General features: G+C 40.1%; 1 protein-coding gene across 1 annotated transcript in view; it reads right to left on the bottom strand.

Moving 5' to 3' along the window:
• The window catches only part of si:ch211-186j3.6 (neural-cadherin), a 263,441-nt gene that overhangs the window by 139,245 nt on the left and 102,302 nt on the right, over window positions 1-21,894 (bottom strand). The window contains exons 7-12 of the mRNA XM_026378538.1: window positions 20,162-20,304; window positions 10,263-10,435; window positions 4,346-4,514; window positions 3,413-3,583; window positions 2,718-2,890; window positions 1,283-1,450 (exon numbers count right to left, since the gene is read on the bottom strand). Of these exons, the coding sequence (XP_026234323.1) occupies window positions 1,283-1,450; window positions 2,718-2,890; window positions 3,413-3,583; window positions 4,346-4,514; window positions 10,263-10,435; window positions 20,162-20,304 (997 nt within the window). The remainder of the gene's footprint in view (window positions 1-1,282; window positions 1,451-2,717; window positions 2,891-3,412; window positions 3,584-4,345; window positions 4,515-10,262; window positions 10,436-20,161; window positions 20,305-21,894) is intronic.

Raw genomic sequence — 21,894 nt, 5'->3', positions numbered from 1 at the left:
CAGATGCAGTTGATAAAGTGTTTGAACTACAGTACAGGAATAATGAAGCCCTATCAGTGGAATTAAGGGTTTTTTTGAATGTCTGTAGATTTGCTTCCTAAACCTGTAGCTCCCATGCCATCGCACACATTGGTTAAACAGTTTCAGTCTCTGGGTTGATTGAAACATCCTAACATCTTGTTTCTGTCTTTGTATTAGACTGAAGTCTGTTTTTCATTGTGGCTAGTTTTGTATGTGTGTATCCACTTGTCTTTTCTTGTACCTACAGACAGTACATTGCAAATGCTTTAGGCACCTAATATTGTGTGCAGTTACGGCCACAGTCACAAAGAACAAGCTTGAGCGACAAGAAGAACAAGGAGTCAACATCATGGAGTCAGTCTGGGAATATGTGAAGAGACAGAAGCAACTGAGGCAGACTAAATCCACAAATGAACTGTGGCAAATCCTCCATGATGCTTGGAAACAACAACCTGCCATGTACCTTGATAAATAAAAACCAACCATGACATGATATTGCAACATTTTCCACAGTACTGGACACTGTATGTGAGTGTCAATGGGCACATACTGTGTGAGTAAATTCACTGCACATTTACTTATTTTATGGAACTTCAAACTTCATGTGCTCTCTATTAATCCTTATTCCAGCTAGGTGTCGTGTTTTGGCAGTTAAATAACCAACTCTTGGCCAGAAAAACTGGTTCGACTGACACCAATTTGTTGCTGGTCTAGAACAGGGGGCTAAGGGTGGGATTATTGTGAACAGAAAAATCAATTTAAGCTTTGTTTTAAAGTGGTAACAAGAATCAAAACATGTTTGGTAACTATATAACTTATAAAATGTGAGCGAAAACGAGCAGGAAAGCATAGGATCTGTATTGTTTGGATGTCTTTTTAGATGCATAAAATCAGAAGCAAAGCTTGTACAGATACATTGTGCGGAGACATATTCAAACAATAACAGTGATACTAGCCTGTGGAAAAGCAAACTGGTTCTTAAAAGGTCTGCAAGTTGAACCAACTTGAACACCAGCATGAACAGTAGCCTAGAACAAGCACCGGGTTTATAGTAGTCAAATAGTGCTATGTAAGGGGTATACAGTATCTGTACTTTGCATGATGTAAAGCCTATTTAAAACACCATTGTACTATTGTTTGTAAGGTGCTACAGTACATTACACATGCCTTGCCTATTTTAAAATGTTCAAAAACTTGAAATGCATAGATGTGTTTTTGAATTGAGTGCGTACCAAACTACTGCAACCCCACCCGAACATACCACAATGGGTGTGTCGCGGACAGTGTTTTCAGGTATGACCACACTGTAGCTGTCCTTCTCCCACTGTGGAGGCTGGTTCTTCACATTGGTGATGGTGACCGACAGCTCCACCGAACTGCTCCTGTTCCCCCCATCTGTAGCCACAATTTCCCTGGTGATGTAGGTCCTCTGCGGGCACAAAGACCATACAGAGCAGGGTGATGAGATGAGGATCACTTGATGGCGTATTCTTCATTCGCCCAATTAGTCAGGCGCAGTGACGATTACAGCTTCCTCACAGACTGACAAACACTGTGACTCTAGATCACACAGATTTCAGCAAGAAATCCATTTTCCACGCTTCTGTGCAGGAACAAATAAGCTGTAGGCAACATTCGGGTAAAAACAAACATAATAACATGAGATAATTGTATTGATTGAATGGCATCGCCTGCTGTGCAACAGCATAGTTTTGTAACCCTTGCAAGCAATTAGCTTACTGGCCACTGCATTTAGCTGAAATTAATACAGAAGAGAAATGAACCAAGATATTATTCTTCCAGCGTGGTTATGTCAAGGCATGCACAGCACTTGGTTAAGGTTTGAGAAAGATTATGGCTGGCACTGCAAACACTACATGGTTATGTCCTTTTTTTTTTTTTTATTTGAACCTAACCACACATGGGACTGTGGAGTCAAATTAGTGTGACAGTTGTTCGCTTTGTATGCCTGCCATCCACCCCAACACCCCTCCTTGTGTCTCTACTGCTGTTAATAAATGTAGGGCTTCATTCATTCAAAAATATGTTGCATCGGAACATAATCCATCCGCTCATTATGTTCTCCACAAAAACATAATCACAGATGCGTGGGAATGGAATCTTTAGTAGACAGGGCTGGAAATATGCATGCAGTGCCTGCAGTTTTGTATCTTTAAATACGGATATATTCCAGTGAATCATTCTCTCACTGACATGGTGTCAGGTGATGGTGTAAGAAGAAAGGTGCTGACAATACAGCCAGTCATTCTGTTTGGCACTGGATGACAGTGAGTCCTTGCTTTTTTTGGGATTTTATCATTGTGACACTCATCTAAGGCATAGACCTGTTTTGCACACTCTATGTGGCAATTTCCTCTATTGCTTGTTCATGTTCCCACCAAAGTTGTTTTTCTAGCTTGTAGTGAAGGAAAGGGTTAGAAGCAGTGGAGTGAGAAAAATATCAGCAAGATTATTTCTCCTGATGCCAAAGAAAAGGCATGACGACATTATCTCAGGTCATTCGGGTTGTGGCGACTAGACTCATGCCTTCTCGCCCTCAGTACTAAATGGGCTTGAATGCAAACACGTTTGCTTTTATTGTCAACCATTTGCGAGTTTTCAAGTGGAATTATGAAATTACACAATTTGCTTGATGTTCTTTTGTACCATACTGTATATATACTATATGTGTCTACCTGAGAGATGGGCTGGTTGACGTACACCCAGCCTGTCAGAGGGTTGACCCTGAGGTACTCCGGCTGTTCGCCAGACATTGAGTACGTGATGGCTGCATTGGTCCCAAAGTCGTCATCATGAGCTGCCACCCGCAAGAAACTAGTCCCAATCATGGTGTCCTCGCGGAGGAAGTCTGTGGGAGAGGAAAGGTGACGCCTCAGTGCTTCTGTAAGGCTTTCATTTGTAGTCTTGGGGGAAAGTACAGTAAACACTGTCTGTTTTAGGAAGTTTGCTCGGCACTAAGGGGGGGCAATTATTTATGTTACTTTTTACTTAAAAAAAAACAACAACTACTTTTTACTTTTTATTTGATAGTTTTAATTGCTAGTTACTTTGCATTTGCAGATTATCCATCAAAAATATAGCAAACTAACAAATGATGCTTTATCATTACTTATTAAGCACCGCGCAGTGAATGAACTGTTAGAATTGGACCTTTTACTGACGGTGCTATTATTATTCCACAACAAGTCTCCATAGTGGCAGATATGTCTGGCCCTTATTGTTAATTAATTACTAGAAAATTCTTTGTCAGACTCTCAGAAGTGAAAAATAGGGCAAGAAAACCTACACTTGTTGTTCAGTAGTATTTAAACAGCTTGGTGCTCTCTCACCCATCAAACTTCAGACTTACTTAACACTAATATCTACTTACATTCGTATCGTATGTTCTCAAACTTGGGGCTGTTGTCATTCTGGTCCAGGATGAGGATGTTGAGCTGACAAATGCCAATCAGTGGGTCAGCTGCCTGGTCGGTGGCAGTCACAGTTACTGCATACTCCCGCTGACGTTCACGGTCAAATTTCCTGGCCGTCACAATTACTCCTACAGACACAGAGATAAAAAGGTTGATCAGACAGCTAAATCTTACCAAGCACCGTTTGGTCTCATGTCCCCAGAGCATTTGCAATTTAGCACTAAACTGATTTCCTCTGTTTGCCTTGAAGCAAAACTTCAAAGAGAGTAGAGCATATGCAGAATAAAAAAGGAAATTATTTTCTTTGTCTTGTTCAGAAGCAGTTATCATCAAATCTGAAGAGAATAGCCTTTTTTTTATTTATTTTAGAAATGTTTTAGGTACTAATATTTACACCATTCCCTGCTCTACTGTTGCTTTTGAAATGAAATGCTATGCTGTTTGGCACTTCTTATTTGGAATTTTATTTTAACCTTTGACATGAAAAAGAGAAAATACATTTATTACATGCAAACTTGCAGACACCATCGGCAGAAACCTGGCTCGATATGGAACTGCAGAGGTTTTTGACATTTGGATTGTTAGATTGAAGCACAAACTTATGAGTTTCTAATACAGTTCCCTTTTTATTTTGGCATTAAACATGTGCTATTGACATTAAAAAAAATATGGTTCCAACAGGGGAGAAAAATACTGTAGAGTCATCAGTGTGTGTGATTCGTTGAATTACAATTTTGTATAACTTGTAGATGCTCTGCATGCACTGTGCAACAATGCATGCAGGGAATTGAGTCTGCATTAGAATTCCTACTTAGATAAGTATGTGTACTCTTATGTATGTCTGTTTGTGCAAGTGAAAGTGAGGCGTGTGTATGTGTGTGTTTCAGTACCAGTGTCTGGGTGTATGCTGAATGCAGGCACAGTGGAGTCTTTGTGCATAAAGCCATATGTGACTCTGCCATTAGAGCCCTCGTCGGCATCCACAGCGTGAACCTGCAGAACAAACGTCCCCACTGGCTGGTTCTCCAGGACTGACGTGCTCTCTCGGTACTGCTGACACTGAGGAGAATGAGACAGTGGGCAAAGGAAATACTTAGATCGATACTCCATTCTATCAAAACAGTACGAAAGAGGATGCAGGAGGCGGAATGTCATTTATGTTGAAAAGACAGATTAAAGATCATTTACTAGTGTGACAATAAGTGGAACATGTACACGAAATGTTGAGTGAATATGGAAGCAAAGTGAGTAGCCTGGGCTCTGTACCATTTTCATCCATTTATTTTCTATGTCTGCTTATCCTGTTTGGACTAGATGGTGGTAGCGGGTTCAGGGGTCTTGGAGACTATCCCAGCATCCAATGGGAAAGGGTGTTCAATAGCTGCTTGGTGGTGTTCTCACTGTGGCTCCTACGCTTTAGTAAACATGAAGTCTGTTGATCTTTTGGCACCCAGTGTATTTAGCTCTGTCCAAAACATATCTTGTTTTTTATTGAAAATGGGGCCAACACTTCACAGAGCCTTCAGCAGCATACCAGAAAACAGCTGCAGTTGTATTAGAAAAAGTCAAAAAAGAAAGATCTAGATTAGGCATTTTTGTCAGCTTGATAAAAGTTGGACACATGCTGTTAAGGGCAGACTAAATACTGACGTTGGGATGAATGTTTGGGATGTTTTGAGGCACCATAAACAGCCTACAGCACGAGACATAGAGTAAAACCGAGGATATTTTTCTGATTCTTTGCACCTAGGTGTTCACTACTAAAATGCTGTCACCAAATCTTGTTACCTGACCATGCAACTGCTACCATGAAAATGCCCTAGTTAGACTTACCTTAAACTAATCTGAGCTTGAAATCTTATCATTGTAACAGCATTTAACATCAAACTGCAGCTGCTCTGCTTTTGTCATCATTAACCTAACATGCATGTCTTTGGAGGTGGGAGGAAGCTAGAGAGAGAACCCACGCAGACACAGGGCACCCAGAAGGCACCCGGCCGACCCTTGGATTTGAACCCATATGACACAAATTACATATGGATTTATTTTCTTCAGAAGGACAGTCTCAAATATCATAACAACAACACTCCATGACGATGATGAATATTATTATAATACATTTTTACCACACAAACGTATTTTCCTTCCCTAAAATTGAACGCAACAATTACCCCATGTCAGCACCCTTACAACCACTCGGATATACTAAAGCTGAAAAAACATGAACCCTAGTCTGAGTTTAACACCACAATAATCTCTACGGAGTCACTGTAGAGATTCATCCAGTGTTTTAAATTCTTGTGTGCGATGCGAGGGGTTTTCAAAGATTTTGTCAATCACTGAACTTGTCAGACAGATGAAGAGCTTTATTATCCTCATTTGAACGCCGCCTGGGTTACACTCACTGACTCACTCACTCTACTCTCTCTCTAGCTTCTCCTCTCTCTGGTCTGATCTTTCTTTCTCTTACTCTTTTTTTTTTCTCCCTCTGTCTCATTGAAGCATTGATGCTGATGTGTCACAGACACTGAAGGGAAGGAATCCCTCAGTAGTGTTGGCTGATGCCTTCCTTTGACATCTAATTAATGACCAGCAAACTTTTTTTTCCCTTTTCTTTTCTTTCATCTTCCTCCACTTCCTGCCTCATTTCATTTTTCCATTTTTTTTTTCTCTTCTGTCCTCTATTCTTCTGTCATACCTTTTGGCTTCAGTGCTTCGAACTTTGCTTTATGCCTTCAATGGATTATGGAGGGAGACCGGTGATGATCTGCAGGTTTGCATGTGAGGCATTCACCCATGCAGTTAATTAAAAAGAGCCAAAGGGAGAGAAATGTAAAGCAGCCAATCCAGAGTGTGTAGAAGACACATTTAATAACAAACAAGGGAAAAAGTCTGAACACAAAGAAATGCCATGAGCATTTGTGATGACAGTCAACATTTCCAACTGTAGCATCATAGCACACCACCGGCGTGTTTGTGTGTGTGTGGAATGTGAGGTTGACAGGTCCTTCTTTGACATGACAGTCTGAGACAACTGCCACATTACTGCTGACTAAGGCACCTGAGTTTGAAAGAAAAGCTCTGGATATTTCAAATATTAGAAGTTCCTTCCCTCACGTCTGGCCATGAGGTGTGGATAAAGAATGCAACCATGAAACCGAAGATCGAAGCAGGTATGAGGGTGTTGGAGAACACAAAGCATAGAGTTGATGAAGACAAAACAAACTGGTATCTTCTAGTTTCTGGTTGACTGGACACACCTGATCCAGGTAATCAGCAGTGGTAGGGCAGGGACTATTGAAAAAAACAGTGGGCCTTGAGGATCAAGTTTAAGAACCTCTGACAAGGGGTTGCTAACATAGGCTCAAAGACTTCTATTGTAGTGAAGGCCGGAAATGACTAAATTAATGTAGCTGATGTGAAGTGAGTGAACACTGAACTTTGTAATGAAACAGAAGAACAAACTGTGTTTTTTTCCATATATGTTGTGTCTGGTCACTTCCTCATCCACTTAATACGGTCTTAAGGTTGAAAGAAACCAGCTGAGGAGTAGAAAGTCTGCCTGGACTGTGTCACAAGTCTTTTCCATTCAGCTTTTCCCTTTCAGGGGTCACCACAGTAAATCATCTGCCTCCATTTAACCCTATTCTCTGCATCCTCTTCTCTCACACCAGCTATGTGTCCTCTCGGGTATCCTCTCACTCTCTAAGATCTTGTGAAACAAACTAATGAGAAATCCTACTGCCGCCTTTCTAAGACATGTCCACACCTTCACAGGTATGTCATCAGGACCAACTGCGTTTCCACTCTTCATCCTCTTCATGCCCTCCTCACTTCACTCTTGCTAATCTTTCCTTTCTCTATACTTTCTCTTTATTCTCTTTTATTTTCTTCATTCGTCAACAAGTATTCATTCCATCTTGCCATCACCCTCCTGGCACCTGTCAATAAATTTGCATCCCTATCTGTTATCACCCCAACCTGCTACACATCTTTCCCATCTCTATCTCTTTGCCTTGCTAACCTGTACAAATCCACCTCTGCCTTCTTACTCTCCAACATAGAAGTCCTCATATGCTTTAGACACTTTTACCTTCACCTTACACTGCAGCTCCTTGTACTTCTGTCTACTCTCTCCAGTCCTCTCGCTGTCCCACTTCTTCTTACCTAACATCTTTGTCTTTATACACACAGACCACTCAGAGCCTGTCTCACTTCCTCCCTGGAAACTACAAACAAATCTTTCTTTTTTAACTTCCACCATTACCTCCGACCTCTGTCTTTGTCCTCCAATACTTTGCAGTGTAGACAACGTGTAGTCTACCTGAGTGCTTCTCCCTCTGATCTTATACAGTATGTCAACCTGTGTTCCTGCCTCTTCTGGAACAAAGTATTGACTACAGCCATGTCCATCCTTTTTACAAAGTCTAGCACCATCTGTCCTTCTGCATACCTGTCCTAAGGACCAAACCCGCCCATCACAATCTAAAATCTAAATTTTTCTTCTAACTCTCATCCTACCTGTGGGGCATAACCACTAACGACATTGAACATCACACCCTCAATTTCCAGCTTGAGCCATCACCCTATCCTATACTCTTTTCACTCTCCAGAACATTCCGGACAAATTCCTCTTTCAGAATAACTTCTACTTCATTTCTCTTCCCATCCACTCTACGGTAAAACAACTTGAACGCTCACCCTAAACCTCTTGCCTTGCTACTTTTCCATCAAGTTTCCTGGACACACAGTATGTCCACCTTCCTTCTCTGCATCATGTCCACCAACTCTCTAGCCTTCATTATCATAGTCCCAACAGTCAAAGTCACTACTGTCCGTCCTACGCTCTTGCCTTTCCTCTTGTCTCTCTGCCTACAAATATGCCTTCCTCCTCTCCTTGTTCGACCAACAGTAGCCCAGTTTCCACCAGCACCCTATAGACCAACAGCACTGGTGGAGGTTCTTGTTAACCCATGCAGTGACCAAGCCGATATGGAAGTTGTGTTCATGCTTCCCATTTGGTTTGGCAAATGTGTTACGTTGGATGTCCTTCCTAACATTTATTCAGACCTAGGACTGACAATGGACAAGATGACAATGGATTGTTCCCCCTTGTGGTTGCATTGCCAAATGAGTAGGTTAATAAATAAATATAGTCATTGCCTGTATGGTTTTGTGTCTGTAGTCAGATTTTAATACTACCACATAATCTAGTTTTATTTAAGTGATCTCACCCCTCTGGAAATTTTTACCTCTGTGTGTCTCTCTTACTCCTTCTGTCTTGGTTCACTGACCAGCAGAGTTCTACAGAGGTTACATTAAGTTATAAGATTGGGCATCACAGCAAGATAATAGGGCCTTTCTGCTTCAATGTCCAGCTATTGGCTTTTAGAGACAGAGGAAACACCAACTAACCTTTTTTTAACTTTTCTGTATGAAGACTTACTTTTTTCGGTTGTACCTTTTCTTCAGTTGCTTGGTTTGTCATTGACCAAAGATACACAGTGGTTGTCCTTTTGTTTTCTCATGTGTTATGTTTTTCTTTGTTCATACATGTGTATTTGCTTCATTCTTTTGATTCCTTTTTTTTTTCAATGTTCAGTGACATGGGGTGGGAGGTCAGAGTCTTGTTTGTTGCAATCAGCATCCCGCCAGCAGAGAGAAAGGAATGAATCACAGGTGTATGATGCCAGCGGGAGATTCCAGAGACAATTGAGCATACAGAGCAGATGAAACACAGTGGACCAGAATTCTCTCTCTCTCGTTTTCTCCTCTCTCTTGGCTCGCATCTTTTCTCCCATCCCTCTGTTTCTTCCTGTTAAGAGGTGAAGTCGAAAGGGAAACACTTGGCGCACACTTTCCCTCAGGAGATAGTGAGTGTACTTTACTTAGCAAGCAGCTGCCCATGTAGACTTGGCTCCCCATATCTCAGAGGGCCTAGGAAGTCACCTCATTTAATATTGAGACGTGGCAAAAAAAAAGCAGGTGGAGACATTGTGCTTCTAGAGCAGGCCAGTTGGGATTTCTCCCACATCCCTCAAAGCTTTAATTAAAAGACCAAGATGATGTAGGAGAGAGATGAGAGAGCAGAGACGGGGGTGAAGCTGGCTAATCGCTCCTCCAGAGAGGAGAGATATAGGCTAAGAAATAGAGGCAATAGAAAGTGATGGCAGCGTTACATGGGATAGACATATGCAAAAAGAGAGAACTAGCAAATAGAAGGGTAGGGTTAGACGTATTGACGTATACAGTGAGTTCCAGGTACCAGTGTTGCTTTGGAATAAGTTTCTGACTGCTCTTTAACAATTAATCTAAAGCGCTGACGTACACAACTAGAACTCCTGTGGAAACAGATGTTTTCCATCCAATCTGAAAGAGCTTGAGTGGATTTACGAGGAACAATGGAAAAAAAAAACTGCCCAAATCCAGGTGTGAGAAGAGACTCTAAGCTGTACAGGTACTTGCTGCCAAATGTGCCTCAACGAATGCTAAATTAAGGGTCTGAATACTCCTGTAAAATGAGACTTCAGTTTTTATTTTAATGAATTGGAATTTATAAAAACATATTTTTTTTATTTGCAGATGAGCCATTAACAGCCAAATCAACACAATGAACTGTGCAAAAAAAAATGAAGGCTTGAACACTTTCTAAAGAAACAGTGTACCTAAATGACCTCTCACTTCGCTGTTCTTTATCAGCCCTGCACAGAAACCACAAGAGCATTTGTTTGTGAAACCTATCTTCAAACACAAGCAGATAATGAGCTACTTGGTTTAATGATGTGAGTGTAAGATTGCTCGTCTTACCTTCTCGAAAACCGGCTTGTTGTTGTTCACATCGTCCACTCCCACTATGACCTGGGCTGTGGATGACAACGCCAGAGGTCCGCCTGAGGCATTGTCATCTGTTGCTGTGATATTGAGTACATATTGTACACCCTGAAGGCGAGGAGGCGGACTGGACCGCAGACGGATCAAACCTGCAACCAAATAGATGACAGTGGTTAATACACTCTGTCAGCTGCTGTTGAAGCCCAGTAACATTATTACATGATGTCTGTAGGTTTTTCTTTTAGGTTTGAGAAGGAAAGAAGCATCACAGTGCTTGCAGTGGTTAGCCTCCCCCAAAGCCACACATTTTAATGCAATTACTTTACCCACCTACTTACAACTTACTAAACTTACCTTGTCACCTGTTGGCCAGACTTGGTAAGCACAACATCAAATCATTTTCAATATATTTTTGTCTGATCAGTAAATGGATTAACTTAAAATGGTATCCCTATCCCACAGTACTGTTCTTTTAATTATTGAGTCCTGACCATGTTGTAAAATACAGAACTCTGGATTTTGGACCAGAATTACTGAAAGAACAACAAGAAACAACTGTGGTCCAGAGGGTCATGTAATATTAGCCTTTACATGTTACGTAGAGTTATTGGTTCCTCTCATTCAAACATTAAAGTGTGCTTCAGCAGTGCTCTAAAACCATGTGTTTATACACCTAGAACAATGCATTTTACATTGTGAAGTGTCTAAATTATTTACAATGTAGAGTGATACACAATGTAAAATAATAGGGTATTTATGAAGCTTAGTGCCTGTATTTTTGTATAATTTACGTAACATTATAAAGGGAGAAAAAACAAAAAAAGCAACCCTGTCCCTCCAAAATCATCTTCTTATGCAACTAAACTGCACAAATATTATTTATATATTTATTAGAAAACATAATCATTGCAATGATTATGTTGAAGGATTACGCAACATATTTTGAATAAATAAGGTTGGGTTAAAGCAACAAAAGCACTTTGGTTAAACTTAAAAAAACATGTTGTATCTTAAGTGACCATTGATTTTGAGTCCCATGCTAGTTTTAGTTGCACATTGTAGCTTTAAGATTCCAACCATCAACTTTTTAACAATAACGTTTAATTACAGTATCAAAATATTTGTGACTTTGTATTATGATATCGTCAGTAAACATTATCTGGTGGCACTTAAGTTCCCTATTTGCTGTGGAAAATTCATTTTTACTGAATAAAATATGATGATAAAATGATAGCTTATAATACTTATAATATGCATTTGTTTTTTATATGGGAAGTCATATTGTTCATTGTATCAGTCTTAGTGAGAGCTGGTAACATAGCACCATGGATGTTGGTGTTATACTTCTGCCTGAGTATTGTTGTACAAAAGTTAAAAACCAATTCAGTCTAGCATTTCAGCACTGAACTTATTTTAGTAACAGAAGTAAAAGTTTAGTTTCAGTGCAACCATAGCACTATTCTGCAGACCATGCCAATTTAACAGCCTCAAAGTCTGGGTTAGCAACAGTCGTAGACCCTTTACAATAATTGGTGCAGCCCACACCTCACATAGGCTAGAACAGATAATTAAGGTGAACTTACAGACAAAAAGAAAGATTCCTCAAATAAAAAGACAACAAAACAAAAAACGCTTTATATAAAAAACAAAAAACAAGACAAAGATGTAGGTGTTTTTATGTCCCTCATTTTCAGTCCAACAAGTCTTTTTGCTGATGTGGACACATATTGTCTGATGTGAACCCTATTGTCATATGTATATGTCCTATGTAGCCAACAGTATGAACGTAGAAACATTATTCTTATTTACTACATTAACACTTCAAGTTCAAATGAATTGCATAAAATGTTTTTACCAGCCTAGAGTCACATGGCAGCTTTAAGAACTGAGCTTATTTAGTATTATGATATTATTATAATAATTAAAACTATACCATAGATAAGGGTATTTTGCTTCTTTAAGTACATGTTTGTGGTTTGCGGTATCTTACTAAACACCTGGACAATGACAACAACAATGCTGTGTTGACAAATTGTGCTCATATAAAATGGTCATTACTATACAAAAAAAAAAAAAAAATAACAACAACAAAAAAGGTGTCTTTTACACTGCAGGAAAGGACAAAGAAAATGAATGATTTCGTATTCAGCTGTTGAAAATCTCTGATAAGCTGTTGACTGTGTCATGGCCACAGCGCTCTGCAACCTGGAGGAAAGAAATCTACAAAGTTATACAACAAACCTGATACCAAAGAAAAGTGAAAACCTGACTGCAAATAGTAATCGTTATCGTCTTTGTGCTGTTGCAAATGCATCAAATCTTTCTTTGTAAATTAGAAGGAAGGAAGAATATAAGATAAGAAGTTTCTTTATACTTTCTTACTTCAGTTTTAGTTTTGAAAGAGATTCCATTAATTATGGCCACACAACATATGAATAGTAAATTGACTGGTATTCCCTGTTAGTGCTGCCATTCTGCCATTCTATTTCATCCTCTGTCTCGCTTTCTCTTACTGACTCTCTCTTTCACTCTGGTGTAGGCGTCTCATCTGCATGCCACTCTCTGCTTTGAATGACTCTTCTCCACTCTGTATTCATCTCACCCTTTGGCACTCTGTTTACTTTGTGTGTGTGTGTGTGTAGGGGGGGACTAAAAGTGCGGACACACTTATTACATTCTTCTTATCTTCAGAGGCAGCAGCAGGTGCTATCACTGTCATGTGTTCATTTGGTTGCTGTTTCACAAGAGACCCTGGAATTGAAATCATGCAGTTACAATTATACACAACGTAGATATGTGTGTGTGTGTGTGTGTGTGTGTGTGTGTGTGTGTGTGTGTAGCAGCATGACACATGCAGAAGGATGATTTGCATTCGGTGATCTGTAGATGAGTCTTCAGAAATAAATGACAAATGGAACAAGATGAAAGAAAAAAAAAAAGATAATTTCTGTTGTGCTCGTGTTAATGCTGCACACACTCAAAATCTGCATGTGTACAGTGCATCCCTTCTGTTTGCCTTTTGTGTGTGTATGTGTGTGTGTGATGTTGCACAAGAGAGGGGGTGTCTGCCTCGAGGTGTTTGTCACAATGGCTGGTTCCCTGGCACTGCTGTCCATGGTTAAGGGTGTTTGTGTGCGTGTGTGTGTGAGTGTTTGTGTGTGTGTAAGAGAAAAAGATAAAAATAAACCGGAAGGGAAAGTGACAGGGCTAAAGATGATTCCAATTTAGAGCCGTAGAGGTGTAAGAGGAGAAAGCTTTGCCTCGAGAAAGTCGTGTCACATACATTGTGTCAGACACATATAAAGACACAAATATGCTCTCTCTATCTCTCTCTCTCTCTCACACACACACACACACACATACAGTAAAATGCACACACTTACATTCAGCAAATGCTGCAGCAGAAGTTTGTGCTGAGTTCAATAACGTCCAGCAACACTACAGGCGGCACTCTGGACGCAGAGCAAAACAAGAAGTAGCTTCCCCAAAGCTTGTATGTAGATAATAAAGCTGCTTCACAGCCTCATTTGTTTATGTGTTTGTGTGTGTACAAGTACAACATGCTGCCGTCTTTTGTATTAAGGAAGTCCAGGTTGTGATTCACTATAAATCAACCACATATATGAGCGCTTAGATGCCGTTTTCTGTTGCGGCTTGTTTCTCCTGCAGAGTTGACCTGATTTTCACAGCATTCTGACACAGCACAGTGTTGACATGCTCTGTTGGCTCAGAAATTTGACATTCTTTACCACCGTGAAACACAAATGCTTTGGATATTGAAGACACACAGCTCTGCTAGAGCATCTGAGCAATCTCTCAACAGCGTCATTGTTTTTTTTATTATTATTATTTTTTTATTTTAACCTAAAAATAACTAACCTTAAATCTCCAACAAAGAACAGCACATTTTAACTGCTGAAAACTCCTTCATGTTGTGACCCTTTTTTGTTTCTTTAATGTCACAGATACTTTTTTTCTCACATTTGTGGTGGCTGCTGGTGTCCTGGCTAAGGTAAAATTGAATAAGACTAACCATGTGTTTATTTCTGAGCTTTCCTTTAATGTCATTTAACTCATAAGGGTATTGATGAGCTGGCAACTTTAGCAGAGGTGTGACACACAATTTGTTCCCAGACTTTTTAAACACCTATAATTTGTGCCCACACTTTATCCAGCAATTATGCTGCCATGTGCATCAACAGTAATGCACTGAACAGTGTCAATATGAAGCTACTTTCTGATTGGGTGGGAGAACTCCTTTAAAAAAAACAAACCTGTATGTCAACATGTTCCACGATCTATAATGTGAATGTCTTTAACTCAACTGTCTTTGGTAATAAATTCAAGACCATGGCCCTGATTATTCACCAGTCTAATTATTATTGACAATCAATCAATGAATAATGATAATTCATTTTTGGATCAATTTCTACTTTAATATTTAATATCATCATCATAGGTAGTGCTTTGCATTTTCAACTCTGACTCTGGCTGTACAATACCTGCTGCCTAAAATACTATACATTAATGTGTGCATATGCAATGAACTCTGCTTCTTCTTTTACTAAACCATGTTTTTAATTTTAGACATTTACTTCACAGCAGTGTTTCTGACTCTCAGTTTGACCATTTTAGCAGCTGGGTATATTCAGGCTAAACATCCCACCTGGACACCTTTTACTACCATTAAAAAAGCAATTTGCTCATACTCTAAAGCAGCAGTAGCCTGGATGGTTGGCTCCCAATTTCTCATTATCCAAACCCAAATAGGCTATTGTATGTTGCGTGGCTGGGGCTGATAGAGGTTGCATTGAAGAATGGGCTTACGAGAGACTGTGACAATAAAAAAAAAAAAGAAAAAAAAAACTACAATGGCACTACAATTAGAAGAATTGTCTGCAATAAAAAGTGCAACTGACTTGGGTCAATAAAAAAATAGTCACAAGACATCAAATGTATCTTAATAAGCATTTTTTATGCTCAAGAAGTAGCACAGTAGGTTCCAAATGTAACGGAAGTGTAATGCATGTGCCATACATGCTCAAAATGACAAAACTAACATCATGGTAACCATTACTGAGGCTGATATCATTTGTTTTTGAAGATATTTGATAATACATGGAGATGGGAGTAACAAGACAATTTTGATCTGGTGACAGTGCGAGATAAAAAAAAAAAATAGCTTAAGGGATCCTGAGAGGTGCCTGCATGTCATGATAATTTATTCAAATTCAAATATTTCACTTAAAAGCACAACCACAAACATTATTAATACCAACTGGTGTGCTGGCCACAACCAACAGGTGTCAGAGCAGGCAGTTTACTGCGTGTGGGGCTTTGTAGTGCCACCAGCATGCTGTAGGAGAACCTCATTACCATACCATACATAATTAATGGAGCTGTGAAGGTCTGTATAAAATGTGTGACAAGCCATCCAATAGTTGTTAGGATATTTCAATCAATAGTTATTAGTTTGAAACAGAACTAATAAAATACATATATTTAGATTGTTTAATATCAGTTGACTCTTGGCACATAGAGTCTTGAAATAGAATAAAACACAAACATGCATACCCACACCAAAGATGCATTAACAGCGTAAGCACTAGTTCACCCTTCTCTCTCTCCACCCACGCTGTTCCAATAGTGCCGGGGAGTGCACTCATGCTTAATGAATTGAGACAGAAGGCCAGATAAATGTGACCAGTTCAGTAAAGGCAGCAGGCAGACACAGAGAGAGGCTATGGCCTGCTCTCTATGTTACATACACAGGGAGCACTGGAGGCGCCCTGTAGTCCGATCTCTGCTTTACTCTGCCTCTGGTTGGCATAAACATCTAAAAGGGCCTAAAAGCCTTAGACAAGAGCAACACATGCTGGGTAAGTGGTTGAAAATGGGACATGGAAAAGGTTTTAGGACATTCAAGAACAAAGCATACAGCGAGCGTCTGTTCTCATCTATGAGATATGTGTCCCTGTAGTATGGGCTACGTCTGTGCGTGTGTGCGTGTCCCTGGGTGTATGTGTTGGCCTTTATGTGTGTGGATGCATCAATGCACGCTTTTTGATTCTGTGTGTATGATTGTGTCTGCATACGTCTGTGTGTGTTTACATGCATGTTCACATTGTAAGGATGTAAGAGGGTACAGTATATGCAGTTCATTACTATGTAGGCATGCCCTTTTTGTTTGTTAAATTAGTCTATGCATGCACAGATTGAGCAAGAGGGTTTGTATGTAAATGTAACGTGTGTGGATAAAACTTTAATTTCATGTGTGAAAACAGTCATGATTCAGTTTAAGTGTGGTGAGTTTGACATAGTATGTGTATGCGTGTGCATGTGTGGGTGTTGTTGCTAACAGGGCCAGCACATATCATCGCTTATCATAGATGGAGAAGATGTTTCCTTGGGGTCAGCGAGCAGCCGTCACTTCACATGAAGGCAACGAGAAGGGAGGAGGAACCACAAGAGTGATGGGTGAGAGACAACACAGTGGACAAAAGACAAAGCAGGGTGGGTTGGGGTTTCTGCGAGGGAGTGCTACCTCCAGTCAGCATCATGCCAAAAAACTGCACACTGGAGGTTTGAAAGAAAAAAGTGAGGGGTGCAGAGGAAGGGTGACAGAGTGACAAAGAAAGAACGAGTTGAAAAAAAATGTAGGAAGTGGAATAGTGAAAAAGAGAAAAACAATATATTTGCTACTGAGAAACAGTGAGAAGAATGAGGGCAAAACAATGTGGGTTTGTTACATAATGCTGGGATCAGATACAGGTCAGCACATCAGACCAAAACAATAGGAGGCGAGGAGTTCAGGAGGAATGACTAAATGATAGAAATAAAACTAGACAACATGGCGACAAATACTCCCTAACCACTGGTTACCAAGGAATCTTCACTAATAAAATAAATAAATAAACTCACCTACCACCGCCCTGTAAAGGAAATTCAATTCCAAAAATGCATAAAACTTATCTGAGGGGAAAAAAAAGAAATGACTGAAACCTGTTTATTGGCGCCAGCATTTCCCCGTAGCTGTCAGTGAATACTTACCCCCTTCCAACAGAGCGAGTGTTTCTGTATTTATGGGTTTTAATAGGAAGAGTGTGATCATCATATTGACCAGGCTGCCCAGATCCTAATGGACACCTTAAATCTCAGGGAAACACACTGTATTCTGGGGTGAGTTACAGGCAAATTAACATGGAGAGGGAGGCCGGCAGGGCTGCTCCTGCCGGAAGGGAGGAAAACAATCGCTTGAATGATTGTCGGTCATTTAAGATGAGTAGGGAGGGGGAGACAGGAGGAGAGATGAAGCAATAAACGATTTTCATCAGTAGCAGAGAGAGAATGAGATGGGTTGGAGAGGGTGGGTGGAATCCAATGTGCTCGCCTTCCATTATAAGAGTCATAAAACAGTTTTAATGACCAAATATTGGGCTCTTTCAAACAAGATATTGGATCATATTACAAGCATAATGGTGTCATACTTTGGCTCACACGCTTTGGTGCAGACAGATTGTGTAGTGTCTTTGTGTCTGTATTAGAATTTTGAGGGGGCAGCACTAACCACACTTTGATCGTGCTGCCCCTCAGTGCTGTTTCAGCGACTTGCTAATCGTCATAAAAGACATAAAGTTGTGTTGTACCCAAGACACACAAACGTAATGCAAACTTTGGCTGAGTTAGCTAAATTATGCATAAACAGGTCTGGCATGATCTTATCTTATAAGTGTAATTATTAGCTCTAAAATCTGCAGTGCAGTAAGTGAATTTGACCATAATGACCAAAAAAGAGAAGATGTTGCTTTTTCAATGGGTTACAATTAGAACCTGGAATTTTCTAACATCTACTGATCCTCATGTGGCATTGCACATTGAAACCATCACTACCGATTATTTGCCAAAAAAAGACATTTGCTTTTATTTCTTTGTTAATGTTAGCTATGAACCCAAATTACACTAGTACATCTCTCATTTTACCAACTCCAAAAACAAATGGGTACCATCGCACAGTTAGCATCTATATTTCAGTGGTTAGACTGGGTTAACTACTGTATTACACATGTAAAACACAGGTTTACACAAGCCATTGCATGGTGGGGGTGCCAACACCTGGATTGATTAAAGTGCCAGGTCTATTTCCAACTCCTGAACTTCACTTGTGAATGTGTATATAGTAAATGATTGTAATTACTGACAGTTGACTTTAGACTTTTTGTTAGACCTTTTTCTGTTGTACACTGTAAAACTAGTTGTCTAATTATTACTGCAGACAACCTTTATCTTTTTTATGATCACTACATTCTAATGAAGATAAGCAAACAACAGACTAATGACTGCATCGGTGCTACACTGACATTTCAAATGTGTGGTGAGAGATGAAGTACTCCATATAATTTCACAGATCTTACAGATCAATCAAGTAGTTGCCAACCTCTAGCATCGAACCCTCATCAGGCTATGGTACGTTTGCTCTGAGGCTGTGAAAAAACATTAACAATGGGCAAAAAGTTGAGTAATGAATGCATAAATGTATAGGCCACGCAGACACAGCCTGTCTGTGTGGGCACTTCCTGTTACAGCCCCAACAAGATATTTACAATAGACTGCAGTTTTAATTCACAAGTAAATGGCTAAATTGATCAATGTGTGCTAAATACCAATGATGTGAATAAATGGCAGTGGCATTCAAAATGTGCACATGGAATAACAAAAGCATTAATCTAACATTTAACTAACAGTGAACTTAAATACAAGAATTGTCAGTCTGGGAAAGAACACCGCAAAAGTTTTGGTCAATGTGAGGAAATGTAAATGAGGCCCAAACAATATAAATGGCAAGGCAAATATGCAGTCATAATCTCACAGTTGATTGAATCGAGTCGTAAGATGCAAATTATTCCCGCTCGCTTGATAAAATGGCGCCACTATCAACTGTCAGCTGGCTGTGAATGTCATTGCCGGGGAACAGAGGAGATTATACCTTGAAGTTGAGAGTAATTGAACTTGTAAATGACATCACATTGAACTACATATGCAGATTCAGAGGTGGTCGCAATTTACAAAACGGTCCAACCTCCCCATGCCTCGCTCCCTCCCTCGTTCCCTCCCTCCCTCCCTCCTCCCCCAACTTCCCACACACAGACGCACCAGCAGCACAGCTAACCCAGTTTCCTGTTTCACATTGCTTCTGGCATTGCTGCTCCTGCCTCAGAGAAAGCTGAGAAGTGTGACTATAAACCTCAGATGATAGTTTGTTGCAAAGACACTGTGGAAACACACCTAACACTTTGGCTAATTATTCTAATGTCTCCATGACACGACCCGACAGGATTTAAATATCCCTGTCAAATCGTCTCGCAGTGAGAGGAAGGCTGCTGCTGGTGAGGCATCCTCATTCATACAACGGTGCATCCAGTGAAGGATAAAACTATGTTATACACACAATGTGAAGCTTATTTTCTCACACTCTCTGAGGCACACTTGACAAACTGCAGAGCTCTTACATTTATACGGCGTAAATAAATATAGCAGGGAGGGCAGACAGCAGAGCAGGGTGAAAGAATAGCGATGAAAAGAAAAACAATCTTTGTGGATATTTCAGGGTTTGTGCTAAATCTACGTAGGTGAACAGCACAATAATAACAGGCCCCTGAGCAATGTGAGGTTCTAAGATTCTTCTCCTTAAACTTTAAGCAGTGAGGTAAAAATAATTCATAAAGATACTATATAGGAGGAACGTGTCTTCAGTACAGTTTCTATCATATATTGCACACACATATTGAACCACTTGTATTGCTGTGCTGTACAGTATCATGCAGTGCTGTGAATGGGCATTATGCATGTGTATAATATTTACAGGGTAGAGTACTAACCTTTTTGGCTGTCTATGACAAAGTTTCCCTCCTCGTTTCCTGTGGTGATCTTATACGTGATCCCGTCCCCATCGGGATCTTTCGCCAGCACCGTGGCAACAAGTGTGTTGGGGCCCGCGTCCTCAGAGACGAACGTCCGATACCTGACAAGACACACAAACTCAATCAACTCAATCAACACTTCAGGTAGGCTTATTTGCAGGACCCAGCGCCCCGACACATGGCTGCGCAGGTGAAAATGAGACACATTCAACAAAGCTTTTTTTTTTTGTGTTTCAAATCAATGCCATCTAATTCATGTTCGACCAATAGCCCGTGCCTCAGAATCAAAAATGAAGATGTTCATCTGGAAATTAGCTGCAAGACATAAAATATATTGATTGATATGAGTTGTAAATCTGTCACAAGAAAGTCCATGTGCACCACCGCTTTTCCTTCACTACGCGTGGCAACTTCAATTGTGTCATTTCTAATTAAGATAATTGGCAGATCTTTGAATTTCACTTTCAACTAGAAGCTCAAAGCTCTGACACTCTCACCTACTGAGTGGTCAATCAGCACCTTCCCACCTGAAAACACACCCATGTCTTTGCCAACAAACAGCATCTCCCTACACTAGACCAAAACACTACGTGTGTATCTACACTCTCAGCAGCCTTACACACAATATTAAAAAAAAAACAGTTGGAGACAAAACTCCAGAAACTAAAAAACATGTGTAATAATAAGAATAACTATTCTTCCTCCCCCATCTGGCAGTTACACTTCACATAACTCAAACATTTTGCTTTCAATGTCTATTTCCTGACTTAGCGTTTCTGCTTACTTTGTACCTCACTCTCAAGTCTCTGTGGGTAGAAGTGTCTGCCAAATGACTTCGCATTCATCTAAATGCAACAACTCCAAGGTGGAAGGAATTGAAGATCTTGTGGATGAATCGCACTGCCTGTGCCTTAATCAGCACTCTAAATGATCAAAAATATTCTATAGCATCTCGCTTAACTTCCATCATAGAATACCTGCAGTCTCACATCGTCCACAGTGACAGGGTGAGAACATGGGGGAAGATGGCCATAGGGTGACTTAGCTTCTGTTCCCTGTGATATTGCTACAGTTAAACAGCACATAGTGGGCAGAAGTGCTCCTCAACCTAGCATTCTTTTTCTTGGTGGTATCAGCCACATGTCACTTACTGTACATGGAGGACGCTCCAAATGGGCTGAACCTTTATTGCATTTGAAGGGGTGTATACACTGGTTATAAGTCAGGGGACAAAGGAAATATTGAATCCTTGAGGAGGTAAAGGAGGAAAATCAGCTTAGACAGCAAGGATTTTACAGTTCTGAATAAAGCTTTAAGTGATTTACACAGCAACACGCTAGCTTAACATTACAAAACAGTACAAACTGTAGAGCTGTTATTAAATGCCTAAACTGATCAATATGCATACATAAAAATAGTAATAATATATCTCATAAGAATGTTGTGCATCTAAGGTATACACCCGCAAACACAATGTTTTTCTTTTACAGGAAATATGTTCAATCTGTTACATCAGTATTTTATAAATATATGACCCATCGTATATAATGGATTCACTTGCCTTAACATGCATTTTTTATCAGCCTCTCTATTCCAAACCGAGTTCAGCTTCTTTGCTCTGAAATTCCTCTTCAGTTTTGTCTTTGTATCTTAGTGCAACACTTTGAACCTGAGCTTTGAATTCTCTTTTG

This window comes from Anabas testudineus, chromosome 3 (assembly GCF_900324465.2).
Source record: "Anabas testudineus chromosome 3, fAnaTes1.2, whole genome shotgun sequence".
NCBI lineage: Eukaryota > Metazoa > Chordata > Actinopteri > Anabantiformes > Anabantidae > Anabas > Anabas testudineus.
The sequence above is the reverse complement of the archived record's forward strand: the minus strand, read 5'-3'. Positions and strand labels throughout refer to the sequence as shown.